Source organism: Gekko japonicus, unplaced genomic scaffold, assembly GCF_001447785.1.
Source record: "Gekko japonicus isolate JY-2015 unplaced genomic scaffold, Gekko_japonicus_V1.1 scaffold968, whole genome shotgun sequence".
Classification (NCBI taxonomy): domain Eukaryota; kingdom Metazoa; phylum Chordata; class Lepidosauria; order Squamata; family Gekkonidae; genus Gekko; species Gekko japonicus.
In genome coordinates this window covers 123,973-145,062 of record NW_015174872.1, presented here as the reverse complement: position 1 = coordinate 145,062, position 21,090 = coordinate 123,973, and the positions used below count along the sequence as shown (strand labels likewise).

At 44.0% G+C, this 21,090-nt stretch overlaps 1 protein-coding gene across 1 annotated transcript in view; it reads left to right on the top strand.

Moving 5' to 3' along the window:
* The window catches only part of LOC107121815 (ankyrin repeat and sterile alpha motif domain-containing protein 1B-like), a gene marked incomplete at its 3' end in the record, with an annotated part of 257,150 nt that overhangs the window by 127,483 nt on the left and 108,577 nt on the right, over positions 1-21,090 (top strand). Inside the window, exons 7-8 of the mRNA XM_015424811.1 lie at positions 9,095-9,211; positions 18,188-18,363. Of these exons, the coding sequence (XP_015280297.1) occupies positions 9,095-9,211; positions 18,188-18,363 (293 nt within the window). The remainder of the gene's footprint in view (positions 1-9,094; positions 9,212-18,187; positions 18,364-21,090) is intronic.

Genomic DNA, 21,090 nt, shown 5'->3' with positions numbered 1-21,090 from the left:
CTCCCCCAGTTAATGCTCGTGCAACAAAATGTTAATAGTACTTACTTTGAGACTGCTCAGTGTTTGAGAAACAAAATAAAAAATTGTGAATCAGGAGGTAGCTACGATTGGGGGAGGGAGAAAGGAACAGAAACATTGAAGTGGAGAGGCAAGCAGGAAAATCTGGCAAGTTGTAGCTGGAGAATCTGCAAAGAAGTTAAAGTAAAGGTGACTAAGGGATGTTTAAGGAGACGGAGAGAAGCAAGGAGAGGTGGTGTAGTTCTTTTCCCTTCCCATACAGATTCTGAAGATTCTTGCTGCTGGCTGAACCAGCTGCTGGTTACCGAAGGAAGAAATTAGAGCTGTTATAGAATAGAGATTAAGAAAAAAAGATGTGAACCTAGAAGTCCCTGATTCAAATATTGCCTTTGCCATAAACCCATTTGGCAAGCCATTATATATTAGCTTTAACAACATGTGCAATATGGGGATAATGATAGTGACCTACCTTACACTTTTGTAAGGCTTACTGTGATAATAAATTTATGCTTACTTCTGGTGACCTGTTGGAAACTGAATACTGGACTAAATGGACCTTGGTCTAATCCAGTAAAGTAATTTTGTGCTACTAAACAAAATACTTGATACGGTTTGTCAAAGGAAGCTCTTAATTCAAACTGTAAACATTTGACTGATGGTTTGCTGAGTGTTACATATTCTACACATTTGTGCATAGAATTAAACAAAGTCATCATTTGGGGAAAATTTAGGTTATGGTTAATAGCTGAGCGTAATTAGAAGCATGCAATATTCAGTGAGTTGAAAGGAAGTATACCAGGAATGTATTTGCACAATATATTGAGATAGATTTAAGTTCCTATTAATGTAACATTTAGACAAATCAGAGACTTCTGGATATTTATTTTACACTATTTCTATGTAATTTCAATGTTAATTATAATTGGTTTATAATTAGAATGAGATTATTCTTGAAGAAGTGACAAAATGTTTCCAAAAGATTGGGGGGAAAGACAGAATATCTCTCTCTCTCTCTCTCTCTCTCTCTCTCTCTCTCTCTCTCTCTGTTTTCTTAGTGACAGCATGTCAAATGGTTGGATATTGATGGCTATGGCATCAATATTTGGGCAAACAATATTTCTTGGATTTGCCATCTAAGAAAAGATAAACAGCAGCTGGATACTTATCTATCTGTCCATATGTGATTTCTAGGTCAAAAATATTAAACAAACAAGCATTTTTGTAAGGATGGAATCGCAATATTAGGACTGTGTTAAAGAAACACATGTAAATTAAACAAAATCAGTTTTGTGGCATCTTAAAGACAAAAATTTATAATGGCACAAGCTCTGGTGGACCTAGGGTTGCCAGGTTCCCTCCTGGCAACCGGTGGGAGGGGGGCTTATGAGGAGAAAAAGAAAGGCTCAGTCCACATTGCTGGAGTTGCACAGAAAGTGCTGTCTTCATGCCAGTGACTTCCAAATGACGCTCTGGTATTTGGGCAAAAACTCTATGGTAAAACCAGCTTCTATGATAGAGTTTTTGCCCAAATACCAAAGCATCACCTGGAAATCCCTGGCATGATAGTGTCACTTCCTGTGCAATGCCAACAATATGGTCTGGGCATTCCTCTTTCTACTGGTAACTCCCCCTGTTGGCCAACTGATTGGCAGCTGGGAGGCATGGTTTGGCAGCAGGGGACCCCCCTCAACTGCGGGCGGGGTCTGGCAACTCTAGGTGACCTAGAGCTGATGAAACAAGCTTTAGGGCATGGTTGTTTATGCCATAATAATGTTAGTTTTTAAGGTGACAGAACTTTTCTTTTTTGCTTTTATAACAGACTGACACATTTATTTATTTATTTCAATTTGTATCCCGCCTTGCCACAGAACTGGCTCAAGATGGCTAACAACATTAAAAACACTAAAACAATAAACACATTTGCCCCTCTGGAACATGTACAACCTTAATCTAGATTTTATTTTGGTGGTTTCATTTGGAGTCCTTTCCTCCATTTCACCAACTTCAAAATCAAAAGTCTAGGCCTCAAAAGCCCCCCTCCATTATCTGATGTAAGGAGCTTTGACTCCCAAAAGCTCGCACCCTGAAAATCTTGTTAGTCTCTAAGGTGCTACTAGACTCAAATCTATCTGTTCCAAATTATTTCTTCATGATATATTTGAATTCTAAAAATAAAGAGTGGGTTTGTAAAGCCTCTGCAAAGCCATTCAGGTTTTTCCAGGGATAATCTAGAACCTGAAACAGGCAACATGTGACCTTGAAGCCATATTTATTTATGCACCTCAACATAAACTCCACATTTTCAAGGTGGGCTTCCCACTTCCAGATCTGACTGAAGAACAGCTAAAATTAATGCAAGGGATGTTCTAATGTGGTCTCAATTACTCCTTATGAATTCAGTAGTTCTTTTCAGCTGAGCTTTACAGTTTGCCACCCATGGCTGCATTCCCTGGCATTTCCTGCCTTGAAAGAAGACAGCTGTGCTTCACTAATAACAGGGCGTGTTTTAACTTTTGCTCTTATTTCTTGCACATTCTGTAATTGGTTTTCTACAGTATGCAAGTCCGCTGAGACTGTAAATGTTTCTAGCCATTTCACATGAATGTGCAATCTGGCAAATTTCTGACCTCTGAAGAGTCAAATCTTTTATACTAGAAGGATCTCATTAATCTGTGAAAAAGGTCCAGGGACAGCTCATCTTAAGATATAGATGTTGACAGTGTGCTGAAGTGTGGTGCTGGTGCTGCCAGTTGTTACTCTATGGCTGTCACACAGAGGGGAAATAAGTGATAGAAACACCCCTTGGCAAGGCTCCAACTTCCCAGTGATGTCACAAGAACATGTACCAAACCCACCAACATCCACCAATCATGAAACGGCATGCTGCTGATTACCCCATGAGTGGCATACATGAATGGAGCCAACTACCACCTACCAGTGCAGTCACAACCTCCTAACATCAAGCAGGAACTGCCCACATGTGGAGTTCCAGAAGGCAGGTGGGAAGAAACTTGAGGTGCTTAGGAAGCTGACTGAGTTCTGCTGTACCCACAGCACATCCCTGATGTCTCCCAGAACTATGCCCACATACCCCTTTAGAATGGTGACAGTGGCCCCGTGACAGACACAAGGAATCTGTCATGCCTAGTTTGGCCTAAAGCAGTGAGATGTACTGTTACCTGGATAGGAATCCACCAGCTTTCTTGGGTGCTTTCTGCTGCTGGGAACTAATAGGCTATAGCCTATGTGCATGGATGGAGCCTCTGAGGCTCAGAATTGCTTATAGCTTTTGGGAATTGTCATGTTTGTAGCCTGGGTGGTTCACTATATGGGACAGCTGAACTCCTGAAAGAAAGGTCACTTGTTCAACCCCCAGTCAGTATTGACAATACTGAATAAGACTTCCATTAGAGAGGCCAGGAAATGTTAGTAAAGAAAGGATCATGAAGATATCCAGAAACAGAAACCTGGGAAATTTTAAGAGTCTGATTACCTGTTAAATCACCATCATAGGTGGTAAATTTAGATGGAGGGAGCAAAGATATGTTTTTGTTTGTTTTATATTCCTTTGCTCAGTAATAGTTAGAGACGATTCACACACTGTGAAGTCCTGATGGCATGTTCGCCGAATTGCTTTATTTACAGCAATTGGCAATTTATAAATGGGTTCTTGCCAATTTATACCAAGGTCCTGATCCCACCAAGGGTTACCAGTAAAGGATTCAAGGCTGTTGTAGTTAAAATCGATATCTTTTACTAGAAATATGTCTCATACAAACAATATTGATGCACTCACACATTCAATCAAGTTCCTAAAAATTACAGTAGGAAATAAGCACAGATGCATTAGCAGGTAGGGGTGATGAGGGCGATACTTATCTGTCTTGCAGCTTAGTTGTTCCAATGAAGAATGGATGGGAAGAGATGGAAAACAAAGGGAGTCCACACGGACCAGAACCAGCCGGAATGTGTGGGTCTCTTGACTGCAGATCAAGAGATCAATAGTAGAGGCAAGGGTTGGGGATAGCAAGGGGACCTCAAGGGGGTAAAAGCAGACAGGGGTTGCCTTGGGGGAGATGCTAGTTAACCAGGAGGGGCCAGGTGACTGGTTCTCTCCTTTTGTAGGGGGTCCAAGAGGTGGGTGGTACCTGTGCCAACCTCTTGACCCACCTACCTGTTAGTCCGTCCCCAAACCAATCCTATTGGTTGCAGGTAGGGAGGGGAGGTTACCTAGGAGGGATGGCCAATATTGTAACCTAAAACCTTACTCGAAGTATTGGCATCTGGACAGGTGTGAAATCCAGAAATCAGGATGCTTCATTGTTGTGCTGATGAAGTTGGCCAGTTCCATTGATAACCAAATGTCCATCTGGCAGGAAATTCCAGCTCAGGAACAAAGCAGTTGATGGGTGATACGTGACCACAGGCAGCTTTGCTGTGGTGGCTGTTTTTTCCCCAAAGTTGTTGATTCATTGCTAACAATAATGGAGATTTGTGCTTCTTCACCAGGCTGTACAACTGTGTTGCTGAAACCTTATTTACATGTAAGGTATGTGCAGACCTCTATGTGTGTCATCACAACAGGTGACCTAAAGTGTACAGTTCTCTGAGCCCATGTGTATGCGCACAGTCCATTGTGTAGCAATAAGCAGTCCATAAAACAAATATCAGGCTTGTTTCCTAACAGGCAAACTGAAACAGATCCAGGGAACTGTGATTTGCTCTTCTGAGAAACTTATATATAAAGATTAGCCTGATATCTGTGCTTTGCTACGGTATTTAGGTTCTGTAAATCCAGTTATAATACTGATGATGTGAAGTTTGAAATGTAATATTTGTTGTAGGAATTCTAATGGAGAAGATTGTAGTGTAAAAAATGAAGTGAGACATACGTTCTGGTTTTTTTCTCTCTACTGAAGGACCTCTCTGTAGACCTCTATAGACCCTCAGGTGCTAGGATTACCAGACTGCTTGCTGAGCTACTCTGGAGCAGACCACATAGAACTATCCACGTGAGAAGCAGTCGTCTGCAATGCTCCCTCTAAGCTGTAGAGTCTTGTGAGCAAAAATTCTACTTTGTAAGCTACTGGGATTAAAGTTGTGAGCAAGTGATTTGGCTGCTGCATAAATAAATTAGTTTGCCCTGGAGCCATCCTTCCTGAATTAAGACAAAAATCTGTGAGCTGGAGGCTAAAAAACTGAGCTAGCTCACACTAACTCAGTTTAGAAGGAACTCTGGTAATCTATTAAGACTTAACAGACAACCAGAGTTCCCTCTAAACTGTTTCAGGATGTTGATGGTCATAGGTGATCTTGCTGGGGCAGCCTCCCTGATGGATTAAAGTACCCTGGCCCTGCTCCTACACCTGACAAACACCTGCCTGTCTGGTATAAGGGGGGATTGTGTTTAAAGGCATCAGGGAGGCTGGGCCAGCAGCAGCGCTAAGGCAGTCCTGCTGAGCAAGCCTCTCTGATGGCTTTAAGGACTACGAGCTCCTTTCAACCCTTGACAGGCGGTTGTCTGACAGGTGTAGGAGGGGTAGTGTGTCTGAAGGCATTGAGGAGGCTGCACCAGCAGGATTGCTAAGGCGATGATGCTTGGGCAGCCTCCCCAATGGCTTTCAATGCTCTACCCCTGCTCCTGAATCTGATAGACAACCACCTGCCAGTTGATGGAGGGGTGGGTGGGAGTGTGTCTAAAGCTTTTGGGGAGGCTGGCCCAGCAGCACTGCTAAGGTGTTTCTGCTTGGATGGCCTCCCTGATGGATTAAAGTACCCTGGCCCTGTTCCTACACCTGACAGACACCCGCCTGTCTGGTGCTGGGGGGGAGTGTGTTTAAAGGCTTTGGGGAGGCTGGGCCAGCAGCAGCACTAAGGCAATCCTGCTGATCTGCTGAACAAGCCTCCCTGATGGCTGTAAACATCCCACCCCCTCTCCTACACCTGACAGGCATCTGCCGTCCAGTGTAGGAGGAGTAGGGGGGTATTGCAAGCCATTGTGGAGGCTGAGCTGGTAGGATTGCTAAGGTGTTACTCCTGGGGCAGGCTCCCTGATGGCTTTAAGCACCCTGCACCTGCTGCTGCACCTGACAGACAGCCACCTGTCAGGTGTAGGAGGTGGGGGGAGTGTGTTTGAAGCCATGGGGGAGGCTGGACTAGCAGCACTGCTGCACTTCACAGGTGGTTGGCCATTCCTGATTTCCTCAACTGCCATTAGCCCTCTGCAGTCTCCTGTGACTGAGTTGTTGTTTTTTCTCAGAACACTGAGCTGACCAGTCAGAGAGTGTGGGGTGCAAGGAGGCAACAGCCTGGCAGCCACATAGAAAGCAATGGGGGGAGCACATTTTACTCCTTTTGCCCCCCCATGGAGCCAAATTTTTAAAAATCCCTTCTTAGTGAGCATCTACATCATGGTAGGAGTGCTCTCCCCAAATTTCATGTTTCTAGATTTTGAGGGGTTTGGCCTGGGCATTGATTTTATGGTGCGGGGACTTTCTTTTATATATATAGATGGGCATGTGTAAGTTTGCAAATTAGGGTTGCCAACCTCCAAGTGAGACCTAGAGATCTCCTGCAGTGTCAACTGTAGAAAAGAACAAGAGTCCAGTAGCACCTTAAAGACTAACAAAATTTGTGGCAGGGTATGAGCTTTTGTGAGTCACTGCTCACTTCTTCATATACCAAAATACCTATCTTCCCCACCTCTCATCTGAGGGGAGGTTGCCTATCTTCCTATTAATTAGATTATTCAGTTCAGTCATGTCCCGGGACAGAAAAAGGGTGCTACTTAGAATTATTCTTATGTGTTAAAGAGCACACCTGAGAAGGCCTATGTTCATGTCTAGGTCATCTAATTATGTGTGTCTTTAAACTTTTGGCTTGGCTGTCTTGTTCTCAGACCTTTCTACCCTTAGTGCAGAATGTCCCTCTGCCATTGGGGGGTGCAAGCTGCCAGTGGCAAAATTTCAACATTCCCCTTCACAATTATTACAATAGTCATATGATCGATTCAGGCCATGTAGCTGTGTTGATCTGAAGCAGCAGAACAAGGTTTGAGTTCAGTGGCACCTTTAACACAAAGTTTTATTCACGATATAAGCTTTCGTGTGCAAGCACACTTCATCATCGGATACATATAGTCATATTGTTGATGCTTTCCAGGGCAACCCTTTTTATCCTTATTTTTCTATTGTTAGCTGCTGCTGCTTCTTCTACTTCTGCTTCCATAGCAGTTTCTGGCATTTTTCATACCTATAGGTTATACCATGTGGAGCTGCGGTGGCTCAAATGGATAAGATGCTGAACTGTAGGCTGTGGAAGGTTGGTAGTTCAGCAGTTTGAGACCCGAGTTGCCGCATGACGGAGTGAGCTCCCGTCTCTAGTTCCAGCTCCTGCCAACCTAGCAGTTCGAAAGCAAGAAATTGCAAGTAGATAAATAGGTACCACTTCAGTGGGAAGGTAACAGTGTTCCGTGCGCCTTGGTGTTTAGTCATGCCGGCCACATGACCACGGAAACGTCTTTGGACAGCGCTGGCTCCTCAGCTTTGAAACGGAGATGAGCACCGCAACCCTAGAGTCGGATTCGACTGGCTTTCGAGCAAGGGAACCTTTACCTTTACCTTTTAGGTTATACCATAACAGAATTTGGTTTTTGGTATATATTTCACCTTTCATGGGATACCCAAATTTGTTTTTCTTTTTATCTGAGACAGAGCCAATGAGCATCATTCTGGTGGTTGCAGTACTGTTTTTTTCTCAGGGCACTTCTTTTGGCTGTGAGCCTCTAGAGGGTAGTGTCATCTTAGATGCCTCCTCCCCTATAGTGTGGGGACCCAGCTGTGGGCATGTGTCTTCCAGTGGCTCTTGGTCTTGTGCAAAATTAGTTTTTTATTGTAGTGTAAACACTCCATACAGTCATGGAAAGCCCTGTAATTATGTTTTCCTTGGATAACAAGGCCCAGGCATTTCAGTGGTTCAGGATTGTGGCAAGAAAGAGAAGGTGGCAAAGTTCTGTTTCACAAACTCTGTTCCTCCTGTGGTTTTTTTAAATTCCTAGAAATTATATCACAAGAGAAAGGATGGAGCTATTGAAATGGTCCTCAGCTAATGCAGAATAAGTGAGCAATGAAGTGTAATCTTAATATCTGTTAATCACTTCCCAAGATATTTAATATGATTTATGAGTTGGCTATGTTTGTTCATGGTGCATATCTGCATATTTGTTCATGTTGCAATTTAGCAAAGGACAGCTATGTATACAATTGATATGGATCCATAGCCTTTGAGAGATGAATCTATCAAGGAAGAAGAAAAGTACATCCCCCTCTAAAGTCCTTAGTCATGCACCACACAAAGCTAGAGCTGCATTGGATCCCTGGTACTCACTAAAATTACAATATTTTGTCAAAGGCTTTCACGGCTGGAGTTCATTAGTTGTTGTAGATTTTCTGGATTGTATGGCCATGGTCTTGGCATTGTAGGACCTGATGTTTCGCCAGCAGCTGTGACTGGCATCCTCAGAGGTATAACATGGAAAGATGGAGTACTCTCTGTGTCGAGGTGAAAAGAAAAAAATTACCTGCCTACCATTTTTCTTCTCACCTCGACACAGAGCGTACTCCATCTTTCTGTGTTATACCTCCAAGGATACCAGTCACAGCTGCTGGTGAAACGTCAGGTCCTACAATGCCAAGACCACGGCCATACAGCCTGGAAAATCTACAACTAATAAATTACAATATTGTTTAGCATTTTAAGCAAATATAACAGTAATCATGCATATCTTAGATGAGTAGTAGAGAACTGAAAATGCAAATATTACATGGAAATTGTGTTATTTCCTAAAATAAGGTTCCAGTATGTCTGGTACAATAAGACTAATTTTATGCATTTCAGAAGCCCCATTGAATTAAGTGATACTTGCCTCTAAGGAAAAATGCAGATGACTGGATTACACGTTACATAACTGCGTAGTTTAGCTGAACACGTTTATTAAGGACATATAAGGAAAATCCAAAAGCAATTAAACTGAACAAGTTCAGGACCTGTGTTTAATTGTTTGTTTGTTTTTCTCTAGAATACACGGAAACAGGAAATGCAAGAGTTCCAGAAGAACCGTTAGAGGAATGCCCAGAGCCTACTTATCAGTCCTGTACTTTGTCTCCAGAAGTTTCCCCATCACAGAAGACTAAAAGTATTATTTTACTTTCTGGCCAGTTACTTCATATTTGAAAACATGATAAAATAATGAGAAGCAAAGTCATTATAAAATTTCACACCTTTGAGCCAAAGTATGCATTTCCCTTTTCACGTGTTTACAAGTGTTCCCCGCAGCCACACAGCAGCTGCGGGGACCTGCTTCTAAAAAAAGGCATCGGGGTTATTTCACTGATTTTGCTGCTCCATGTTGAGTGTCTGTGCACATGGAGCAGAAAAATTGGCAAAATAACTCCCCCAGTGTGGTTTTTTGTGCAGGAAAGATGCTTGGGGTGGACGCAGGTGCCCTTCCGCCCCCTGCAGCACTGTTCCAGGCTCATTTGGGCTCTCCTTTTCTTTTTTAGAAACAGTTCCCCACAGATGCTCTATAACTGTGGGGAACACATGAAAATGTATTCAATAATCACAGGGATCCAAATGCTTTGACTAAGGTGCACGAATGTGATAGCTGGAAGTACTTTCCTACAAAGAGTTCACTTTTAAAAAAACTTGTCACATGGTTGAAAGATGCTGATTGCCATGTGCTGTCATCTCTGTTTATCAAAACTAGGAATTTTACCAGGTGAACTTTTAAATACTTAGTGAAAGAGGGTAGGGATGAAGTGCTATTTGGTAGGCTTTTGTGTAGGCCCACATTGGGGGGAGTGCACTTGCACAGGCCTGCCACAGAGATCAGTTTCAAAGTTTTCTAGCTCTCTAGAAGGTTCAGAGCATTTGGCCTCCCCTTCAAGGTGAGCCAGAGATTTCCCATCCAAACCAGCACATGATGGAGGCAGGGAGATGCTCCTTCCCTCAGTCCTATCTTCGCTCCAATGGAGACAGGACACTTTCTCTCTTGACTGGTACCCCTCAGCCTTTACTGGTAAAATCTCCTCTTTTTGTCTCCACTGTTCTCTCAAAACCTAAAAACTGCTAGTTGTTCTTTGATGCCTCCTAAACTTCAATTCTGCCTCTATTTCGGCTCTGATGCCTAATATTTTGAACTTTTAGGGAAATTCTTAGAAGCCTTGCCTCTTCAAAATGGCTCTCTTTAAAGAATGCTTCAAGCGTGGTCTTGAAATGGCACCATGGGACTGCTACCTTCAGTGCCTTTGCGAGTCCCATGACATTTCTCCCTGTTTGAGACCTTCAGGTGACTCCTCAGTTCCATACTACTGGGCACCTCCCCCACTGCAGTGGTTCTAATACCCACCCACTCCACCAATGTATTGGCTGACGCAGTGGGAACAACAAAGTTTCTCTCCTCCTTCACAGTTCACTCCAGGTCTGGAAGGAAGCTCTAACTCCTGACACGTTCTGCCACACCTTCCTTCCTTGACTCTGTTCACATTGGATCCAAACCCATCAGATTCCGATGAAGACATGGCCCCATCCTTGGTCAGCTCCCATGCTCCTTCTGAACTGTCACTGGCCAGAGCCATAGGTGACCTGTCCCCAGTTTCCTCAGCGGAAGACCTCTGTATTTACCCCGAGTAGAATCACAAGCGGGAATTAAGATTGCTGGGGAAAAGATCAACAACTTCAGATATGCAGACGATACCACTCTAATGGCAGAAAGTGAAGAGGACCTAAAGAGCCTCTTGCTCAGGGTAAAAGAGGAGAGCGCAAAAGTGGGCTTGAAGCTCAACATCAAAAAAACTAAGATCATGGCATCCGGCCCCATCACTCCTTGGCAAATAGAAGGGGAAGTCATGGAAGTAGTGACAGACTTCACGTTCCTGGGATCCCAGATCACCGCAGACTGCGACTGCAGCCATGAAATTAAAAGACGCCTGCTCCTTGGGAGGAAAGCGATGGCGAACCTAAACAGCATGATAAAAAGTAGAGACATCACCCTGCCAACAAAAGTCCGCATGGTCAAAGCAATGGTATTCCCAGTAGTCATGTATGACTGCGAGAGTTGGACTATAAGGAAGGCCGAGCGCCGAAGAATAGATTATTTTGAACTATGGTGCAGTCCCTTGGACTGCAAGAAGATCAAATCAGTCCATCCTAAAAGAAATCAACCCTGACTGTTCCCTGGAAGGCCAGATAATGAAACTGAAGCTCAAATACTTTGGCCACCAAATGAGAAGGGAGCACTCCCTGGAGAAGACCCTGATGCTGGGAAAGATTGAAGGTCAAAGAAGACGGGGACGGCAAAGAATGAGATGGTTAGACAGTGTCATCGATGCAACAAACATGAAATTGAGCCGACTTCAGAGGACGGCGGAAGACAGGAGGACCTGGCGGGAGCTGGTCCATGGGGTCGCGAAGAGTCGGACTCGACTGTGCGACTGAACAACAACAACAACAACAAGCCTAATTCATATCGCAAAGTCGTTGCAGCTTGACATCATAAGCTTGGAACCTACTACATTGGATCTGATCCTGAAGGTGCTATACCATCCCAATGCTGGTCTTGTCACCTTTCCCATGCTCCAAGGCCTCCTTGATATAGCCAAAGGGAAATGGGCCAAACCTGCATCAGTATCTCCCTCAGCCAGGAAGACAAAATATGTACAAGGTCCATGAGGAAGGATGCAATTTCCTTTTCTCTCATCCTGCTGCTAGCTCCATCATTACTGATGTCATCCCAGTCAAGCAGGATTCCGGCTCCCACTCCTCTCTTTTTGATAGAGAAGGAAGGAAACTTGACAGTGTAGGCTGCAAAATTGATACCTTGGGGGCTTTGATGGTACACATGGCTAACTTTAACACCATTATGGGACACTATCAGATGTTCCTATGGGAACAAATCGCTTCTTATGTTGATACCTTGCGAGGAGATAAAAAGACCCTGGCCAAGGTTATACAAGCAGAGGGCCTAAAGCTCAGAAAGTAGCAGCTAAATGCTGCAAGACATATTGCAGATTCAGCCAGCAGATCTATGGCCCTGGCAATAGTGCTTTGCCAACTCTCCTGGCTAAGGTGTACGGTGCTCCCAAATGACACCAAAAAGCAAGTGTTGAAGATTTGCCTTTCGAAGGCAAGGATTTTAGTGCCCAGACTGATGGTGTCTTGGACTGCGTGTGAAAGAACAAGATCACTGCAGTCCTCTCTCCGCTGGTACTTTCTGCTCAAGTATTCAAACCCCTTGCCACATGTGATCTGCCCTTCTTGTGGTCTTGAAATGGCACAGTGGGATGTGCCACATGTGATCTGCCCTTCTTGTCCGACAAGGTAGCCTTCCTGTTAGCAATTACCTTGCTGTTGGCAATTACCTCTGCCCAAAAAGTGGGGGAGCTTAGGGCTCTATGTTGTACTCCACCATTAACTAGATTTGACATTCATCAAACATTATGTTCATCAAACAGTAGGAAGAGCTAGAAAGCTCTGAAACTTATCTCTGCAGCAAGCCTGAACAAGTGTGGTTCCCCCTTCCCCATGTGTGCCTGCACAGAAGACTACTCAATGAACAACAGGTACCAGTAAGTGTAACCTTCTTCTCTTCTTACTTGGACAAACTGCACTATTACTACTACCAAAACTGCTGTGCAATGTTTGAAGAAAGAAACAAAGCTGCAGATACTATGCTACATAAACTCACAATAAACCTACACCCCTCACATTGAAGCAATGTGTTATTTATCTGGGTAAAATCTTAATAATATGGTTTCTGTGAAATGGCTTAACAAGCTGCCTGAAATAAGCTGTAAAACTTCTAACTACCCCTGCAGAGAAAGTATTTCAGCAGCACAGTCTCTGTAGGGGAAAAGGCCATTTGGCATCTCAAACTAAAAGTTAGCATGCTTAGACTCAGTCACTTTGTTTTGGGGAACCCTCAGCTCTCCTCCTTGTGAATCCTAATAGCAATGCTACAGGAGAAAATGTAAACCAAAGAAGGGATCACAGTTACAGGGAATACAATAAACAAAGAACCACTGTGATACAATTGACAAGAACATTTAATAATTCCTACACTTATGACACCGAGCTATATCTGTTGCTGGGCAGCCCATCTGACGCCACCCCAGATGACCTGGAGCGGGCGCTACAGGTCGTGGCGGGCTGGCTTAGACTGAGCCGATTGAAATTGAATCCAATGAAAACGGAGGTCCTGTGCTTGAGTCGGAGTGGACTGGAGGTAGGGATCCCAGCGCCAAGGATTAGGAGTTTGGGAGTGCTCCTGGATGCCTCCTTAACAATGGAGGCTCAGGTAGCAGCCATTGCCAAGTTGGCCTTTTACCACCTCGAATGCAATGACCTAGCAACAGTGATCCACGCAATGGTCACCTCGAGGTTAGACTACTGCAATGCTCTCTACATGGGGCTGCCCTTGCCCCAGATCCAGAAGCTGCAGCTAGTGCAGAATGCCGTGGCCAGGCTGTTGATGGGTCTCTCTACATGGGACCACATCCAGCCGGTGCTGAGGACACTGCACTGGCTGCCCATAGCGTACCGGGTTCGGTTCAAGGTGCTGGTTTTAACCTTTAAAGCCCTATATGGTCAGGGGCCTGCCTACTTGAGGGACCACCTTTCCCCATATGTGCCCCAGAGAGCACTGAGGTAAGGTTCACAATGCCGCCTGACTCTCCCTGGTCCGAAAGAAGCCAGACTGGCTATCACCACAGCCAGGGCTTTCTCAGTGGCGGCTCCAAACTGGTGGAATGAGCTCCTGGAGGACATCAGGGCCCTGCGGGACCTCTTACAGTTCCGCAGGGCCTGTAAAACGGAGCTCTTCCACCAGGCTTTCGATTAGGAGCTGCCACTGATGAGTGTGCCACTGATGAATGTGCCCTAGAACATCTTCTGGCCTGGGACCCTGCTGGATGCTGCTTTTACCACTGGGTTGACTTGGAACATCATTATCATCTGACTTTGTTGGATGCTATCCCTACCATTCGGCCGACTTGAATACTGCCATCATTTGCTGTTTTTATTTATTGATGTTGTTAACTGGGATGTTGTTTTTAACTGTTTTAATTTTGGATTGTTTTATGATATTTTGATCTTGTTAGCTGGCTTGAGCCAGCGTGTCCGGCAAGGCGAGATACAAATAGAAACAATAAATAAATAAATTATAAATTGAATTAGGAGGAAGTCAGTTAATAAATTTCTTATAGTAGCAGCCAGTCCACTTTTTTATAACTGGCTAGAAGCCTTCTTTTTTCAAAGTGGCTGGCAAATGCTCTCTATCTCACGTTGCTGGCTCAATAGCTCTCTAGTAGTTTATAGGAGAAGCATTTCAATATTCTTTGAAATGGAAGCCTTCTTTTTAAATAAGCTAACAAATGCTCCCCACTTCTCAAGTTGGAACTGAAAAAACTATTCTGATTGATTCCTTGCAGCTGCATGTTACATACCTCTTTCTTAAAGGTGTACAACATTGACAAAGTTACCAAGGGCTTAACTCCTATATATTTCATACACTTTTAAATAAATTTGTGTGTAGACTTTAAATGAACTGGGCTCTATTAAATTATCTTATAGTTCCATGTTCAATTATTAATTATTACAACAACTTCTTTTTTATTATCTTCACATTATTCTGAAAACCAACATGATTATTTGGAAAGAAACATGAAACTGAATGGATGATGATGATGATTAATTTCTATATGCTTATTTAACTTTTAACTTGCTTTTGGTTTCATTATTCTTTATATTGGTAGCACATAAGTCCTCTTTCCTACCTGGCTAAAAGCCTTCTTGATAGTTAGGCTGACAAATGCTCTCCATCTCTCAAGTTCAAACTCAAACTGTTACAGCTACATGTTGTATATCCACAGCTGAACTACTAAAACAGGCCCAGTCCAAATGCATTTTGATAACAACGTGAGATAGAGAGCAATTGCCAGCCAATTTGAAAAAAGAAGGCTTCTAGCCAGATATAAAAAAGTGGACTGGCTGCTACTCTAAGAAATTTATTAACTGGCTTGCTCCTAATTCAAACACTTGGAAATGGAACTGGAAGTAAGTTTAAAATGGTTAAAGTTAAAAATTATTAATATATATATTTTAAAATTAAAAATTTTAAACAAAACTATATTCTTTTCAGCTTCATGTTTCTCTCTATTCTAAATGACCATGTTTGTTCTAGGACTATTTGAGAAAATTAAAAAAGAAGTTAAGCTACAAAAATTTGAAGAAAGTAAAAGAGAAGTTAAGCTGTAACTATTTGAAGGAAGCAATAAAATAAGTTAATTTTTATCAAGAGGCTGACACCTTCCAAGAGAACAGGATTACTCCTGAGGAAAATTGGTGAATTACTCCTGAGGAAGATTGCTGAAATGAGTGTATAACTGGGTGCTCATTGAGGATGTTTGACTTTCCTAGGGTTGCCAAGTCACGGCGGAATCGTGTGTCTTTGCAGAATCCGTGCCACGGGGACGGCGAGACGCGTTGCACCTGCCATCGCCAGGACATGACGCTATGCATCGCTCTGGCAACGGGGCTCCAAACAGCCCTGTTGCCAGAGCGACACATAGAGTCATGTCCTGGTGACGGTGGTGCAACGCGTCTCACTGTCCCCATGGCACGGATTCTGCAAAGACATGTGGATCCCCCGCCACGATTTGGCGAGATTTGGGAGTCCTAGACTTTCCCCTGAATATGTTAGAAATTCCTGAGCAATATAGTAACAGTTTTAAATGATATATCAATTGTTCATAAGAATTATTAAATGTTCTTGTCAATTTTATCACAGTGGTTCTTTGTTATACAGGAGAAAATGTGGCAATGTAATGGCGCTTTTGAGCATGTGAAATTTTCCCTTGCTTATCCACAAGTACAACCAGCATAGACAGCCCCTTTATATTTTGTCATTGACAACTCTGCCACTGGGCAGGCAAAATGTGAGGGAATTGGACATCGGCTGTGAGGCATTTGCGAGCTATTTTGCAGAGAAAGTCTTGGCGCTCCGTCGTGACCTCCCCGCCACAATTGATACAGTAAGTGAACTTGAGGCCCCTTGCACGTCTTGGGAGCCGGGTTTAGAGTGTTTCTGCCCACTCAGTCTGGAAGAAGTTGACAGATTGCTTGCGGTAGTGCGCCCAACCACATGCGACCTTGATCCGTGCCCCTCGTGGCTCATCAAGATGGGTCGCGAGGGGTTTCGAGGTGCCCTGCGGGAGATTATTAACAAGTCTCTATTGGAGGGACGATTCCCCGGGGCTCTCAAGGAAGCGATGGTCCGCCCTCTCCTAAAAAAGCCATCTTTAGAGCCGGCCGAATTGGCCAACTATCGGCCCTATTTGGGCAAATTGATAGAGCGGTGGCAATTGGCCCTATTTGGGCAAATTGATAGAGCGGTGGCAACACAGCTGCAGGCATTTCTGGATGACGCTTCTGTCCTCGATCCCCACCAGTCCGGGTTTCGTCTGGGTCATGGGGTGGAGACTGTACTGGTTGCACTGACTGACGACCTCCGAAGGCACCTGGATCGAGGTGGTGTGGCGGCACTGTTGTTGTTAGATCTGTTGGCCGCTTTTGATACGGTCGACCATCAGTTGCTGGCCCGCCGCCTCGCCGACGTGGGGATTCAGGGGCCTGCCCTTCAATGGCTGGTCTCTTTTCTCCAAGGTCGGGGACAGAGGGTGGCGATAGGGGATCAGCGCTCCCGGAGGTGGCCCCTCGAGTGTGGGGTTCCTCAGGGGGCAGTGCTATCCCCGATGTTGTTTAATATCTACATGCGCCCCCTCGCCCAGATTGCCCGGAGCTGCGGGCTGGGATGTCACCAGTATGCGGATGACACCCAGCTGTATCTGATGCTGGGCGGCCAGTCGGATTCCACTCCCGATGACCTTAGTCGGGCGTTACAGGCCGTGGCTGGGTGGCTCAGACTGAGTCGGCTGAAATTAAACCCGGCAAAGACGGAGGTCCTGGGGCTGAGTCGGATCGGTCCGGGGTTGGGACTCCCTCTCCCGACCTTCGACGGGGCGCCTCTGGTGCCAGCGTGGGAGGTTAGGAGTTTGGGAGTGCTCCTGGACTCCTCATTAACTATGGAGGCCCAGGTGGCAGCCACTACTAAGTCGGCTTTTTACCATCTTCAGCTGATTCGGCAGCTGGTTTCCTTCCTCGACCACGATGACCTGGCTACAGTGATCGATGCAACGGTCACCTCGAGATTAGACTACTGTAACGCTCTCTACATGGGGCTGCCTTTGTCGCAAATTCGGAAGCTGCAACTAGTGCAGAATGCTGCAGCCAGGCTGCTGATGGATCTTCCTAGACGGGATCACATCCGGTGGTGGCTCCTATCTGGTGGAATGAGCTCCCAGAGGAGATCAGGGCCCTGCGGGGCTAGCACAGTTCCGCAGGGCCTGCAAGACGGAGCTCTTCCGCCAGGCTTTTGAATAGGAGCCGCCACCACTAGTGCATTACCACCGCACTAGTTTACCATCTACGCCCCATATATAGACATCGGGATGGGGGCATGTACATCTATGCCCAAAATTGCTGCACTATGGGTGAGAACAGGACGTTTAGGGGGTGGCCATCTTGATTTTAGAAACTGTAACTTGGAATTTGGAAAGTAGCTGAGAGGAGCACCAAAATTGTTTTAATGAGGATGTAACTTAATATTTTGTATTGTTATTGTTTTATCTGGCAAATATGCCTTGTAAGCCGCCCTGAGCCTCCGGGGAGGGCGGGATAGAAATGTGAATAATAAATAAATAAATAAATAAATAAATAAAAACTGGAACTAGAAAACAATATAGTGAGCTTAATCAAAGCATGTATCAAACAAAGGTTGCACAATGTATTGTCTCACTATTGATAATTACAACAAGCCCCCAAGCATCTACGACTAGGACTTTTACACAGGCCAGAACCTCATTGCCTTGCATTGGAGAGATCCCAAAGAAAGGTAGAGCCAGCTCAAGGAGAAGAGATGAGAGACCAGCCATCTCAATGCAAATTTTAAATCTATTTCTAGGATTAGGCTGTCAAGCTCAATAGAGCATATTGTATTCCATATTTGGTTTATTTTCTTTGTCTTATTCTGACTAATATTTTGCTTTTTGTGAAGGTGAAGCAGTGACTGGAGAGTTATCAAAGCTATTAGATGAAATCAAACTGTGCCAAGAAAAAGATTATTCATTGGAAGAGCTGTGCAATACAGTATCAGAACATTACTTGGACAATGTTAGCAAAGTATCAGAAGAAGAACCAGTGATGAATGGAAGTCAAGCCAAACATAACATAGTAAGTAAGATGGGATGTAGCATATCTTCTAAACATCTGCATGCCCATTTATGAGCATGCACATATACATACACACACAAACTAATTTTTTAGTGTAATGCAGGCTTTCTTTCTTTGTTTTAATTGTAGCAAAGGGTCTTGGCTCTGTGATAAGAGGCAGGTATTACTACTAGATAAAATGGATTATTTTTTTCCAAACTTTCTGAAGTTGGGTCCATGTTTTAAATTTCTTGTACTTTTAAGACTCTCTACCTTGCAGCCTCAGTCACCTGTTAAGCAGGCAAATGTGCAGAGATTTTTGCACACAGCTGTGTATGTAGCATGCTGTTTTGTGTAAGGCTTTTTTTTTTAACAAAGGGAAGATTCTGAAACAATTGTGTGAGAATGAGGGTTAAAACTAAATAATGGATGAGTTGGATCCAAAGGTCCATGAGCAGAGAAATAGAGAGTAAGTATAAATGGGCAATTTTCACAGTGGAGGATGGTAAGCCGTGGGATACCACAGGGCTCAGTACTGGGTCCAATGCTTTTTGTTCATTAATGATTTGAAGTTGGGAGTAAGCAGTGAAGTGACTAAATTTGTGGATGACACTAAATTGTTCAGGGTGGTGAGAACCAGGGAGGATTGTGAGGCACTCCAAAGGGATCTGTAGAGGATGGGCGAGTGTGAGGCAAATGGGGCCACAATGTGACCAAGTGCAAAGTGATGCACATTGGGGCAAAAAATCCTAACTATAAATACACATTGATGGGCTCCAAACTGGCAGAGACTGACCAAGAGAGAGATCTTGGAGTCATAGTAGATAACTCAATGAAAATGTCGAGACAGTGTGCAACTGCAATAAAAAAGGCCAACGCTATGTTGGGGATTATTAGGAAGGGAATTGAAAACAAATCAGCCAGTATCATAATGCCCCTGTATAAATTGATAGTGCAATCAGATTTGGAATACTGTAAGCAATTCTGGTCACCACACCTCAAAAAGGATATTATAGCATTGGGAAAAGTGCAGAAAAGGGCAACTCGAATGATAAAAGGGTTGGAACACTTTCCCTATGAAGAAAGGTTAAAGTGCTTGGGGCTCTTTAACTTGGAGAAATGATGACTGAGGGGGTGACATTAGAGGTTTACAAGATTATGCATGGGATGGAGCAGGTAAAGAAAGAAGTACTTTTCTCCCTTTCTCACAATACAACAACTTGTGGGCACTAAGTGAAATTGCTCAGCAGTCAGGTTAGAATAGATGAAAGATTAACATATGAAATTCACAGGAGGTGGTGGCAGCTACAAGCATGGACAGCTTCAAGAGGGAATTGGATAAACATATGGAGCAGAAGTCCACCAGTGGCTATTAGCCACATGGTATAGATAGGAATTCTCTGTCAGGGGCAAGCGATGCTCTGTATTCTTGGTGCTTGGGGGGCAAAAGTGGGAGGGCTTCTAGTGTCCTGGCCCCACTGGTGGACTTCCTGATGGCACCTGGTATTTTTGGCCACTGTGTGACAGAGTGTTGGACTGGATGGGCCTTTGGCCTGATCCAACATTGGCTTCTCTTATGTTCTCATGTTCTTATGTTCAGAACTGTGCTTCTGAACTGGATCTTTCTCACACCTTTTCACACTGCAGCTCATCTCAGTCTCAGGAATGCTGCTCCTGGAGGTCAGGGGACTCTCAGTCACAGCTCAAATGCAGTCTGGGTTGCTGCAGTGGGTGTACACATGTGTGAGTTGGGGGGAATCCACAAAAATAGCTCCTACCCTTGTGTGAATGGAAGTTTTCTTCTGTTTGTAGAAGACACCTTTGGATGCCACCCAATATTATCATTTAGTTATTTTATTTCTAAATGTGTACCTTCTTAAATGTCTTAACAGAGCGTTAATAAAACACAGAACAGCTATGAAGCAACAATGAAACTGAATTATTAAACTGTAAAACATCTAAATTATCAGATAACAAATAATCTAAGAATAATAAATTCTAAATATAAAACAGGAGATGATCACTCAGCAGCTAAAATAGTTCCCAAATACACTTAAGGAAGTAATTTGCATTATTGCAGTTCTCTACTGCGAAAAGGTTATGTAAATGAGACACAGCTATGAATAGTTAACTTAAACAAAGTTATACCATGCAAAAATGTAAAACATAAATTCATATAATTATAAAGGTTATAAGTGTGCTTTAAATTAGATATAATACACATAGAATATCTCCTTATATATAATTGAATAGTGGGTGCCAAAGTTCTAAAATGCACTCACCCCCCTCCCCGCAAGGCAGTTGGAATGTCAGTTGCATATGGAACCTTCAAGGTCTTTTGCATATGGAAGCTGATTGGACTTCACTCCATTCCACACCTCATACTCCCCCCCCCCGCAAGGCAGTTGGAATGTCTGGTGGTGTGTAGGTCCCAGGATCATGTTTTAAAAGCTGCCTGGGGAGATGGGGACCTCAGACAGGTTACAGTGCCATAGACTCCACCCTCCAACCCAGCTATTTGCTCCTGGGGAACTATTGTTGCCAATCTTGGCCCAGCACCCATCAAACCATTCTCTTCAACCCCCTGCTGTGCAGCACACTTTCCCCTAGGGTTGCCAAACTCCAGGTGGGACCTGGAGATCTCCCACTGCTACAATTGATTTCCAGATGACAGAGATCAGTTTCCCCTGGAGAAAATGGCTGCTTTGGAGGGTAGACCCTATGACATTATACCTGCTGAGTCCTTCC